Genomic DNA, 13,767 nt, shown 5'->3' with positions numbered 1-13,767 from the left:
CTGCTGTCTAATTACCCATGTGCTCCTAATATGCCAATGTCAGAGCGCCCCCAATGGACAAATATATAATTGCATTATATGTATGGCTCATACATAATTCATATTACTACAGTGATATTTAACCAAAGACTCGCGCTTTTGGAGTTATTTAATCTGTTGAAAGTACCTTTTTGATGCTTTTACACTTTAAATTTCCTTTTAATGTTCGATGGTTGAAGGGTGAGTAGAATAATGTCATCTCATCTTATTGTGACACTTTTTTTTAACGTATTGCGTTCATAGAGCAAGCGTCTCGTTTCTCTGCCTAAATGCTCCTGGTTAATTGGCTCTCGTGTGTGTTTGGGTTAACACGTGCCTCACTGAGGGGGAAGAGCCTCTGCACTATGCTCGACCGTGATTGGTCAGACAGCTCATTTAGCACCGCCTCTCAGTCTCCACAGGCACTGGAGACTATGCTGGAGAAGCTGTTACATAGTCACTCACCATGATTAAGATACGAAAGTAAAGTACATGTATTTCATGTAAGTAATGAATCCAGGATTATATACATTTCAGATGTATCGATAATGAAACATATGCATGTTATTTAAACAGAAGTAAAACCCGTGGGGGTTTTCTATACAGCCGATTATGAAACCCCAGCAGCGGCTTCTTTTGTAACCTGTCAACTCGTCATTCATTCGTGCGTTTTGTAACGAGATTTACGGATACATTTTAGTCTACCTATCAGGGTTGTCTCTTTATGACGCAAACTGTTGCAAATGATTTTGATATATTAGGCTATTATATATTGACTGTGTTGAAAAGTGACGGATTTGGTCAAAGAGAATGTCTGTAGGCAAAGATATTAAGTCCGTGTCTCAGGTCCGTGCACTCCTGAGAGAGTTGATGTTGGGTCGTGAGGATCCGGACGGGTTTTTCTGTCTGTGTTTGTCTCTGCTGGGGGACACAGACACCCGAACACACTTTCTGGACGTGATCGAACCCCTTTCATCCGGACATGAACATCTACACAGTCAGCTAACTGCAATCTTTCTGGAGTACTTCTCTAAGGTAGTGTGTGTGTATGTAGCCTATGTTTGTCTGTCTGTCAAATGTATTTAACAATATACAATAAAACAGTATAGGCTACAACATTGTCGCAGAGACCAGTCAAATACCTAAATAAAGCATAGATCTGGGTTGATGACATGGCTTAAGGTAGTGACAGGTGTGTCCTTTTTAAAGAAATGATCATTATAAAATGTTGCCTATGAAATTGATCAAAAGTGACAGTAAAGACTTTTCATTGTTACAATAAGCTTTCTATTTCAAATAAATGCTGTTCTTTTTCACTGTCTATTCTTTTTTTTTAAACGTTCTAATAATAACTTTCTATCAATAAAAATCCTGAAAAAAAACTTTCCACAAAACTGTTTTCAACATTGATAACACTGATAATAACAAGAAATGTTTCTTGAACAGTAAATCAGCATATTATGATGTAAATTCATTATGAGTATTGATGCTGAAAATTCAGCTTTGCTATCAAATTAATGAATTACAATTTAAAATATATTAACATATAACATAAGTGTTATTTTCACAATATTAATATTTTTGCTGTATTTTTTTATCAAATAAATGTAGCATTGGTGAGAAAGAGACTTATTTCATAAATGCATTTCAGGGGTTTTCAATACAGATTAACATATTTGTTGCATAATAAGAGTTAGATGTTGTTTATATAGGCTAATGTTGAATACCTTTTTTTTTTATGTTTTTTTTTTCTTTTCTTTTTTCAGGATGAAGCAGATGAATTAGAGTTGGCCTTAACACTGTCTCTTAATGAAACCAAACACATCAAAACAGATTTTAGGCAGCAGAATTCAGACCATCAGCCTCAAATGCCTCCCGGTTACAAAAGCTATGCTGACATGACTACAGTAACTTCAGGTGGTGATCAGCCAAAAGTCAATGCAGCCGTAGAACCAGAGAACCAGCCTATTACAAAATGGACACTAGATACTGAAGTACATAAAACCACATGTGCCATTAAAAACATAAATAAAGACAATTATGATCTCAAAGTCACAAAGTCAAAGAGGTCACAAAGGCGTCTGCGTAAGAAGGAACTTCTGTTGAAGAACCCATCGGGACCGCGACCTGTTCTGCTGTGGTTCAGAAGGGACCTCCGCATGTGGGATAACCCTGCTCTGATTGGCTGCCTGGAGCTTGGTGCACCAGTAATACCAGTCTTTTTGTGGAATGCAGTGGAGGAGGAGGGCCCAGGGGTTACTGTGGCATCCGGCGGGGCCTGTAAATACTGGCTGCATCAGGCACTAGTGAGTCTGAACCTCTCTCTAGAGCAGCTTGGAAGCCACTTGGTGATCCTGAAGGCAGAGCCCTCATCTTTGACAGCGCTGCAGGGGTTGATCGCTGAGACGGGGTCAGCATCGGTTGCGGCAACGGCCCTGTATGAGCCGTGGTTAAAGGAAAGAGATGACAGCGTGTGGGAGGCACTGGAGAAACAAGGTGTTAATTGCCACATCTACCATTCCTACTGCCTTAGAGACCCCTATGCTGTCACCACACGGGGCGTTGGACTACGAGGTGGGTAATGCAGTGCAGCAGCTCACCATATTGTCCCTTGTTGAGTTAATTAAGAAAATTGTTTTGTATTACAAGATTTCTGAAATGTTGTTTAACCTGTTAACTGTCAGTGTCCTGCAAGCAGGATGCTTGGCACTCTTTTTTTTTATTGCCTTTCCCCCCATATTTTAGAGATCATCATAAATGACATAATTTGAAGGCTTAAACAGTCAAAATTAATTAGACAGGAAGTAAAACTAACACTGGATTTCGGATGTGCCTTGATGCATCCTCCAAAGGCAGCATTTTTAAGCTTACTACACCTTGATGGCGGTGACTTTTGCAAGGGCAAGCACCACCAAAATCTTTTAAAGTGCTAGTCTTAAGATATTCTACATTTATTTACAGGTATCGGCTCTGTCTCTCACTTTATGAACTGCTGCCAGCAGAACCCTGGCAGTGGACTGGGAGCTCCACTGGATGCCCCCGGTGCCCTTCCTGCTCCATCAACATGGCCGCAGGGATGCCCGCTTGTTGATCTGGAGCTTGCACGCATGCCACGCAGGAAAGATGGCACAGAGGTGAAATATTCAAACCACCACTAACAAACACTGCTTAATCCTAAACTAAGGATTAGCTTAGTTCAGTTTGGACATACAGTATAAGTAGCTTTTATAAACGTGCCTTAGAAATAAACGTTACTGCTGAGCATCTTGAGACAAAACAATGACACTGATATATTTTAAGATATGACAGTGCAAGTTGCTTTCAGTTAAAACAGCTCAAACATTCATTTTAGTCTGGGACTAGTCTTAAGCCTTGTCTTTGAACCTGGGGGTTCATGTTTTAGAATAAAAAATAATATTGATGTTGAAATGTGTATCACATTTGACTTTTAATAAAAAAAAAATCCTTTTGAATTTACTATGATGAATTTGTTTTATTGTTATATCAAAAAAATTGTTCGAACCACTGAAGATAGCAATGTGCTGAAACGTTTGCTCCTGTTCATTTGTTTTTAATTCACTTCGCACTTTTTGCATGATGCAATTCATAAAATAAAATAAAATGTTTTGATAGATTTCTGTAGTCTGTACTGAATCTTACCTTACCTCTTATATATGCATCAGAAAGATCTCTCTTCATGTAACTTAAGAGGCCATTCACATGTTGAAAGACACAAGACGCAACCAGTAAAATGGAGGAAATCATAAGGTCTTGAGGCACATTTTTAAAAGTTTAACTTATTTTAACCTGAGTCTTGCGTATTTTAGAACACCATGCCATGCAAATGATGCAAATCATGATCGCAACTGTCAAAGACTACCATCTAGCATGTTTACACGCAATGCAAAAGTAACGCAGTGGAATGCAAAAACATGTCCTGTGTGAACGGCCCCTAAGATCTAATTGCTGTTATTATATGGTACTGACAGATTGACTGGGCCGCGAACATTCGGAAATCATGGGACTTCAGTGAAAAAGGAGCTCAGGCCCATCTTGAGGCCTTCCTGCGAGATGGTAAGACACATTTCCAAGGTGCATGTTTTATTGTAGTTGTATTACAAGCCCATCCATTATTTTGCACTCATCAATTGACTTCATTGTAGGTGTGTACCGTTATGAAAAGGAGTCAAGTCGAGCGGATGCCCCAAACACCAGCTCTATATCTCCATATCTGCACTTTGGGCAGCTGAGTGCACGTCACCTATTATGGGACGCCCGTGGAGCTCGCTGCAGATCTCCCAAATTCCAGCGCAAACTGGCCTGGAGGGACCTGGCGTACTGGCAGCTGTGCCTTTTCCCAGACCTGCCCTGGGAGTCCATCAGGCCACCGTATAAGGCAAGATTCCCATTTATTATTCCCACTCAATGCTTGTGCTTGTATGGAAAGAGCAAAATCATGTCTAGTCAGTATTATCGCAGTTAGGATGGGATTTTGGTGTCAAATCAATCTTGTGACTTGAGGAGATATTTATATAGCACTTTATACTAGATCAGGGGTCGGCAACCTTTATGTCATGAAGTGCCTTTTTTCAAGTTTCAGAGTGAATCACTGTGCCACAACCCATATACAGAACCTTAAATATTTCTGAAGGAATTTTTCATAAAATTAGTTTTATATTTGTCAAAATCCTTTACTATATTTGTTTTCAGGTTTAAATAACACGTTGATTAAGCGATTTCCTATGGGCCTATTTACACCTGGTCATTCATTCGTTTTGTTACAAAACTGTTCCGTTTATACTTGGTCATTGAAAGCTTCATTTTGTTTATCATTTTATTTATCATCAGCTAATTTCATGGTCAAAGACAGCAATTGGAGAGAGAGCAACATCAGCACTGGTAAAATAATAGTAACACTACTTTTAATGAAGACGACTGTGTGTTGAGCTGTGGATGTGACGCTGAACTTTCAGTTTCATTTGCGGAATAGAGAAAAAGGGAATTATTCTGGGCAAAGTAGTTGTTGTATGACCAGAAGGAATCATGCCATACCCTTGGTTTTTGTGAAACGTTGCCACTGATTTACATACAGTATGCGACTTCAACAACCAGATGCATTTTGTCCAGTTTCATCTGGAATGTGAACAAAAATTCCCTCTCTTTCGAAGGGCATTTACCCCAGGTTTTTTCACGATTGGATAGCTATCAAACATGAATGTAATTTCCGCATGCATCACAAGCAGCGTTTCCATTACAGATTTGCGCAAATGTTTTGCGCTATTATCTAAATATCGATAAAAAACTATTGCGAAATGACGGCGTTTCCATTAACCGATGTTATGCGACTAAAACGTCTTTTTTTCTCTCGCGATAAGTCATTCCAAAAATCACGGCAACGGACGTTGGTTATAATATCACAGCCACCGCATTAGACATTATTATTATTATTAATGGAAGGAGACGTGGCGTGTTATCCAAGCATTAATGGCAGGGAAAGACCCCCGAACGACACATATAAGGAGTTTCTGGGTGTTTCGCCCTCATTTCTGCTCCGATTGTGGCATTTCTTTGAGATTTAGAATCCAGTATTCCTATAGGCTAATTATTGTTTCTTTTATGAATTTAATAAATAATTCTGTCTCGTGTTCTGTCCAAATGATCCATGTAGGCAACTTTTGTGTCTATTTGTTTTTCCTTTTTTAACCCCTAATTGAAAAACGAAAAATGAACGGTTGTTGTCTTCTTAAAACAAGTTGAACACCAAAATTTTAATTTGAACTGGCTACACACAACTGCTGTGCTTTATTTATGACTTTTTGCCCCTTTATTAAACATTTAAAATATTCACAAATTAATATGGAAAACATGTCGATTTTACTGGTTTTCTAAGGCCAAATTAGAAACTGGAATTGATGTATTTCCCGCAGTGCTGAATGAGAAGAGCCATTAATATAATTAATAAACTATTGTTTTCTAAGTGTCGGCTAAAATCACATCTCCATCTCCGCTGTTATCAGATGCGCTTTTAGAGAGAAATGCAACTTTCATACGGATTAGCCTACATAATCAGAAGGTATTAGCTTTCGATTCGAATTTGTTCGTTTTAAAGTGGACATTTCAAGCTTTAGCCTACACAGGCTATATTTTGTTTCAGTTCTCGCGCCCCAGTTTACGGAGATCATGTGCGTCTGATTGTTTCTTTTATTTTACAAAAGCACAGCATTTTCTTGTTATTGTGAGTTTACACAAATAAAAGTGGTTGAGAATAATGTATTATTATTTTCTGTCTGACCAGAAATGATAGAGTATAAGTTGTTTCCACTGTTGATAGGAACATGCAAGTGTTTGCGGCCGCGCCTCCGTGTCATGCAGTGCGCGCTCCACGCTCAGCTTTGTTCCTTTTTTGCATAAAAGCCTCTTCTAAATATAGCCTATTAAATGTTATAATAAAATAATATAAAATTATTATTATTTGCGTAGCTATACATGGACTTCAAACACACTGCGTCTTCTAAGTCAGGTGACTGTAAATGCGCAAAAACTGTTTCCATTGCAGTTTTGCGAAATATTCATTTTTCGAATTGCCTGAAAAACCACCTCATGAGAGCGTAAAAACTTTTTTGCGATAAATGGGAGTTTTTGCGAAATTGACGTGTTTCCATTAAGCGTATTTTCAATTCGCAATTTCAATTTGCGCAATTTGAAGGGTAATGGAAACGCGGCTACAGTCATTTTGATGTGTGTGGAATGTTAAATAAGGACTCTATATACATGGTTGAAATTTATAACTTTAACTATTTACAGCAAAACAAGCTGTCAGCTGTAAGTCGGTAACTTGTGTGTGCATGGTGGCACTATACTAGTATTTATAACTCCTAACTTAATAAAACAAGCTGTGTTACTATGAGGAATGATTACCTCAAAATGTAGATCTGTATGCAGGTGGGAGGTACTTTATCTGAATCTCACTTTTTCACACGTGCCAGCAATTACCCCTCCGCGTGCCAGTGTTGGCAGGCGTGCCATAGGTTGCCGACCCCCGTACTAGATTGTTTCAAAGCAGTTTTTCAGTGATGAACTGGAAAATAAAGATCAATGATGCAAACAGAATTTAATTCTGCTGTAAAGCAGCTCTAAGGCAGTAGTGTCATTATTCAGCTGAAGTCAGTTCAGTGTTGATTCAGTTCAGTTTAAAAACTGCGTAAAATTAATCAATTAAGAAATGAGTTCAATTAAGCTATAAAACAGCTGAAAACAGTGATGTTATCATCCAGCTAAATTCAGTTCAAGTTTTGTTTTCAAAATGCATAGGCCTACATTTTTAAAGAGTACCGCCCCAGTGACAGCTTTTGTACCTTTTTTTTTCTGAGAGTGCAACCACCGGAAACATCCTAGAATCTTGGTGGCGACTTTTGCATTGACAATCATCAGAATTTGTATGTCTAGTAATGCGATTTATCATCATGATTACATTTGTATACTCAAAACGTTTTACCCAATGCAGGTTTTGCGCTGGAGTTCAGACCGTGCCCATCTAAAGGCCTGGCAGCGTGGATTCACAGGGTACCCGCTGGTAGATGCAGCAATGAGACAGCTGTGGCAAACTGGCTGGATGAACAACTACATGAGACATGTGGTGGCCTCCTTCCTCATTGCTTATTTGCATTTTCCCTGGCAAGAAGGATACCGCTGGTTTCAGGTGACACATACAGAAGACACCAAATAATTCTTTTGATTTTGATCTGATTATATAATGTTATGCTACAGCTAATGTAATACCCCTAACTATAAGTATTAAACGGTTAGTTCACTCAAAAATTCAAATTATGTCAGTAATTACTCACCCTCATGTTGTTCCAACACCGTAAGACTTTCGTTCATCTTCGGAACAGAAATTAAGATATTTTTGATGAAATCTGAGAGCGGGATCACTCCTTCATAGGCTTCTAGGTAATTGCATCTGCCGGCCCAGAAAAGTTAGTAAAGACTATTGTTAAAATAGTCCAAGTTACTACAGTGGCTCAACCTTAAAGGGATACTTCACCTCTGGAAAGATGAACGTGTATTTAAAATAGGTCATTTATGTAGAAGAAATGTGAAGAAATTTTTGAATTTGGAGCTTTCTAAACTGAGAAAAGCCAGAAAATGTATTTTTGGCTTATGTGGATGAAAGACAACTCCCAGAATGCACTTGCTTCGCTGCCCTAGGAGGCCACTCCCAAGCCACGCCTACCGGTAAGAGAGCGCAGTTGAAAACAAGGCTTGGCTACTATTTGAGTCTCCATGATGAGTTTGCCAGGGATTTCGAGATCGCCCAAAATGTCCGGGATTCGGCTTTTGCGTTCTACAGTCGCCATTCATCATGTTTACTGTGGCGAGCAGGACGAGGGTGAGGGGCGCGGGAGAACGACGCGAGGCCGGTGGCGTGATTACTGATGAGCCGGTCACGTATCTCTCACGGAGGAGCGGGAATTTTCTTAGCAATGGTAAAACGCACATCAACCGATCACTTGTTTAGCGTTCATGTAAACACTACATTCAGATTCACCAATCGGAATGAATTCAGTTAAATTGAAACAAAAGGTGTGCGTGTAAACAATGAATGGCGACTGCAGAAAGCAAAAGCCGAATCCCGGACATTTTGAACGATCTCGCCCGCCGGACAAGTCCGGGAAAAAGAGGATGGTAACCCCTACTACTCAGCTTTCTCCTGCTACTCAGCTTTCTTCACAGAACAATAGCCTGCTAGCTTAGCTTCCAAAGAAAGACGGCTGAAAACATGCGGAACAACGCCTTCTACTGGCTTTAGTCTTTAGTCTCTGGCCAGAAAATCCTCCGATGACGCAAAATGACGATTTCGAAAATACTACAGGTTTTCTACTAATACAAAGCTTAATGCTAAATCCTGAAGTATCCCTTTAAGTTTATCAAGCGACGAGAATACTTTTTGTGTGCAAAAAACCCCCAAAATAATGACTTTATTCAACTATTCATTTTCTTCTGTGTGGGCCTCTGAGTGAGTTCACGAGAGCGCCACGCCGAATGCGCGAGAACTGAAAAGAGGACGCTCACGATCATTTGATGGGAAAGTGTGAAAGGTAAGCCATTCATTTTGCGGCATTGGTAAGGCACTTTTACGTTTTCTCGTTGGTTTCTCACGATTCGGACATCCAGGAGTGCACACTTTAGAACCATTTTAAACACTACATCGAGACCCATCTGCGTCATCTTCTCAGTTCTCGTGCATGCGGCGTGGCGCTCTCGTGAACTCACTCAGAGGCCCACACAGAAGAAAATAAGTCGTTGAATAAAGTCGTTATTTTTGGGGGGTTTTGCACACAAAAAGTATTCTCGTCGCTTGATAAACTTAAGGTTGAGCCACTGTAGTCACTGACTATTTTAACAATAGTCTTTACTAACTTTTCTGGGATGGCATATCGATTACATAGCAGCCTATGGAGGAGTGAGACAGCTCTCAGATTTCATCAAAAATATCTTAATTTGTGTTCCGAAGATGAACGAAAGTCTTACGGGGTTGAAACAACATGAGGGTGAGTAATTACTGACCGAATTTTCATTTTTGGGTATGGTATAGTGTGTATAGTATAAATTGAATCTGGACAAACTACATTCGCCATGTTGCCCTTATCACATGACCTACACTGCCATTAACAAATCCTCTCCTGTGGCCTCATGGGATAGTAATGTTTCCATCGTATGCACGCTTCAGAATCCCAGGTCATCTCTTGGACATACCTCTTTTATCACATACTGTTTTTCGCCTACTATATAGTAGGAAAGTATGTGATTTTGGATACAGCCGTCCACTTACTCGTCACAAATGTATTGGAGTAAAGCGTACATATACTTATTAAAAAATGTAGTCAAGTAGAGAGTACAATTTTCTAATATCTTTGATACTTGACCAATAAAGGATTTTTAAGGCCGATACCGATACAAATATTTGGTGATTTAAAAATCCGATAGTCCGATATATCGGCCGATATATATATATTTTTTAAATCCAGAAACGCGTAACAAAACATGAACAGATTTCCCTAACATTAGTTATTTGTCGTTATTTAAGATTCCTCAGCCTTACTAAAATAATATGATAATGCAGTTTAAAAATAAACTTGTTTGTTTTATTGTCACAACAGAACAGAATATATTAAAGTTCTAATAAATATAATGTATAAAAATACAAACTTAAGATATGAAACTTAAAGTCCTTTGAACAAAAAAAAGTCAACTATTATTAATATTGACAGTAATAATTCAATTATGTAAGTGTGTGTGTGTGTGTGTGTGTGTGTGTGTGTGTGTGTGTGTGTGTGTGTGTGTGTGTGTGTGTGTGTGTGTGTGTGTGTGTGTGTGTGTGTGTGTGTGTGTGTGTGAAGAACTGATAAGATTGTAAATGTGTACCTTGAAATGCAATGTAAGTCGCTTTTGATAAAAGCGTCTGCCAAATGTCAATGTTATAAGCTACCTTATAATTACAATGTCAACTTGCTTATCCCTTTACCTGCACTCTTTTAATTCTATCCATCTATTCCATCAAGCTACAACAAACCATTTTCAATCATCATTTGCTGCCTGCCTTCTAAAATCTACTACTTAGTGATGCACTAAATACATTAATGAATACATTAATGCTGCGGCTAAACGAAGTCCGCAACGCACACTTGGATTTCACACACGTGTAAAAGAAAAGCTAACTTTTATGCACAGGCTGTTTGATACTTTTTCTCTATGTCTAAATGTTCACTCCTCACGTGCCTAACTTACATTTTACAATGCAGAGACTGGAACTACAGATATGCTAGTTATAAATACAGTAATCATTACTTTATTTAGGCAGAATAAGTTCGTTGTGATTTCCAAGCTCATTGATGTTAGCGATCTTCCTTGTATAGTGCCCTCTGGTGGACAAACTATGCAGCGGCAACACTCATAACATGGTTGAAGGGTGTTTCGTCCGCTTTTATTTTATTTTTTAAATATTCATTTATCAGCCATTATAAATGCCGATACCGATAGTTTGGAAAATGCCTAATATTGGTCGGGCTCTAATAGCAACACCCTGGCAACCACCTGCATCACAGTACCATTGTGCTGGCGAGTTTAGCCTTCACTCATTGAGTTTCTGGATTATTGATAGAAAATGTGTTACACTTTGAGAAATGACCTGTAATGGACCATTGAGCACAGCATCTCAACACTTTTTCTCCATTTTATAGGACACGCTGCTAGATGCTGATGTTTCCATAGATGCCATGATGTGGCAGAATGGAGGAATGTGTGGACTGGATCACTGGAACTTCGTCATGCACCCTGTTGATGCAGCACTGACCTGTGACCCCTATGGCACCTATGTGCGGCAGTGGTGTCCTGAGCTGAAGGCCCTCCCTGATGACCTCATCCATAAGCCCTGGAAGTGTCCAGCGTCAATGCTGCGTAGGGAAGGTGTGTTATGCTAATCTGCTCACGGTTATCTCAAACTGAGACAGATTAAATGAGCTATACTATTAATATCACATATAAAATGGTCATTTTATAATGCTTCATTTTAAAATGACTTCATTGAAAATGAATGGAAAACTAATTTCATCTAGTGAAAACTTTTGGAACTGGGGCCAAACAAAATCTTACTGAAAGCACATTTTTTGAGATATCAAGCTCAAATTTGGAACATAACTTGTTTAAATTTATGGCTTTCATTTTCTTGCAGTTTTGGAGTAAAACGTGTTTTTGAAAATATGTATTTCATAAAAAAAATTGGATTTTTGTGGATTTTTCATAACAATAAATGGAAAATATTTTTTTTCACTTCAGCAATATTTTGCCAAGACTAGTGTCGTCTTTGAAAAGAGATCAAGTCTGTGCTCTAAATAATTCAAGATTTATGACCGTTAAATTTTTATGACCAAGATTTATGACAGACACCAGAGACATTAGAGCAATTTCAAACCATTTAAGTGCAATAAGACGTGACAGAGAACTAAACAGAAAGCCGCCTGTCCGACAGCATGTAAATATTGAATTGCGTTCATTTTTGCGGTTTATTGAGCTTCAAATACTTATGTCTAAATGCCAATCTTGGTGTGTATTTACATAAACACCCCTGCTAAAAAAAATCCAGCATAAATCAGCATGAATTCCATGTTGGAATTCATATAGTACTGGTCAGATATAGTACTAGTCTAGCTGGTGGACCAGCCGTTCTCAAGCAAAACTGAGTTGGTGTAGCTTGTCCACCAGCACTCCCTCTTCCCATGATGCTAGTGACTAGCATAATGTCTAAATACCAGTCTTGAGTATTGAGTCTAAAGTGAACATAAATATTTGGGGGAAATTTGGATTTTGACGCTTTAATGTAATCTAAAATCATTTGAAATGTTGGCATCATAACCTTATTTCCAGCAAAAAATTACTATATTGTGATATATATTGTTATTCTGTTTAACTCTGAAAGATGTCACATTACAAAGGTTTGCTTTCTGTTCACAGGTGTGGTTTTAGGGGGTAACTACCCAGAGCGGGTTGTTACTGACCTTGAGGAGCGACGTGCACAGTCTCTACAGGATGTTGCATCAGTGCGGAGGCGTTTCAGTCAGTTTATAGACCAGCGATCAGGCTGTGATCTGGTGCCTCTGCCTGCCAGGCTGGTACAGGAAGCTCTGGGCAGTATGGGGGATGTTGTGAGGCATGAAGGAAATGGGTTCCTCCTCCCAGTCATCACCCGCATGGAGTTTAAACACCATTCGGAGGATCCAGACAGGCAGGACAACCCATACAACGCTGTGCTAAAGGGCTACGTCAGTCGCAAACGGGATGAAACCATTGCCTTCCTCAACGAGCGAGACTTCACAGCCAGCGTGATGTGTGAGACTGCACAGCGTAGAGAGAGGTTAGAGAGGGACTGTTGTCTTCTGGAGGGTCTACCTCAGCCCACCGCCTCACGTGGCCGGGCCAGGCGTACCCCAACCAGAGACCCTTACAGCAAAGTGCCTGGGGGTGTCGCTATTCCCCACAAATAACAGAATGACATGTTTTAAGGCTGGAAAACACTAAATGACTTCTGAAAAAAAAAAAAAATGTATCACGATTTGCAGTCTGGATCAGTCGATTCCAGTCAGTGAAAGGCAGCCAGTCTTCAGATTTTTGGGAGTTGACAGATTTTTTAGCTTCAGACTATGATTTCATCCAGTCAGAGGATATCAAACATATTTTGAGCCAGTTTTTACACATACTGTTTTTATTAGTCACACCTAGCAATGAGGCTCGTTTCTGCCTGAGCTTGTGTTCAGAATGAAAGTCTGGTATGAAAGTGTGATGCCAGGTTTTGCTTTGTAACTGAATAACAGAATTGTTCCGATTTTTTCCCGATAATTTATAATCTATTTTGTAATTATATGTGCTATCATTATTGCTCATGAGTTTATATTGCAAACCATTACTTTTCTAAGCTGTCCAATTTAAGGTTTTCACCTGGTGGTTGCAAAAAATAAAAGGTCCTATTCATTCATTGCATTGAAGGAGGGATCTGATATTTAGAAATCAGAACAACAGATACCTTTGATATTATTTTGACTTGCAAGCAACTATATTAGGAAGTAAATATTTAGCAATTTGTTTGCATGTTCACTATAAATGCAACGAGCAAATTTCTTGGCTTGTTAGCACATCCATCATGGTGTTAAGCTGTTCTATATTTAACATATTTATGACTTCTTTTTTTCTTTAAAT

At 39.0% G+C, this 13,767-nt stretch overlaps 1 protein-coding gene across 1 annotated transcript; it reads left to right on the top strand.

Annotated features, from left to right (window-relative positions):
* The first annotated feature begins 472 nt into the window (after nt 1–472).
* On the top strand, nt 473–13,726 carry LOC309507734 (deoxyribodipyrimidine photo-lyase). Its single transcript, XM_082182080.1, has 8 exons — nt 473–1,053; nt 1,785–2,592; nt 2,980–3,152; nt 4,008–4,092; nt 4,182–4,414; nt 7,523–7,717; nt 11,259–11,484; nt 12,529–13,726. The coding sequence occupies exons 1-8, from the start codon at nt 829–831 to the stop codon at nt 13,056–13,058; spliced, it is 2,475 nt and encodes an 824-aa protein (XP_082038206.1). The 5' UTR covers nt 473–828; the 3' UTR covers nt 13,059–13,726.
* The last annotated feature ends 41 nt before the right edge of the window (nt 13,727–13,767 follow it).

The sequence above is a fragment of the Leuciscus leuciscus genome, assembly GCF_965113295.1.
Source record: "Leuciscus leuciscus genome assembly, chromosome: 10".
Lineage (NCBI taxonomy): Eukaryota > Metazoa > Chordata > Actinopteri > Cypriniformes > Leuciscidae > Leuciscus > Leuciscus leuciscus.
Note: the sequence above shows the minus strand (reverse complement) of the source record. Positions and strands in the feature narration are given on the sequence as shown.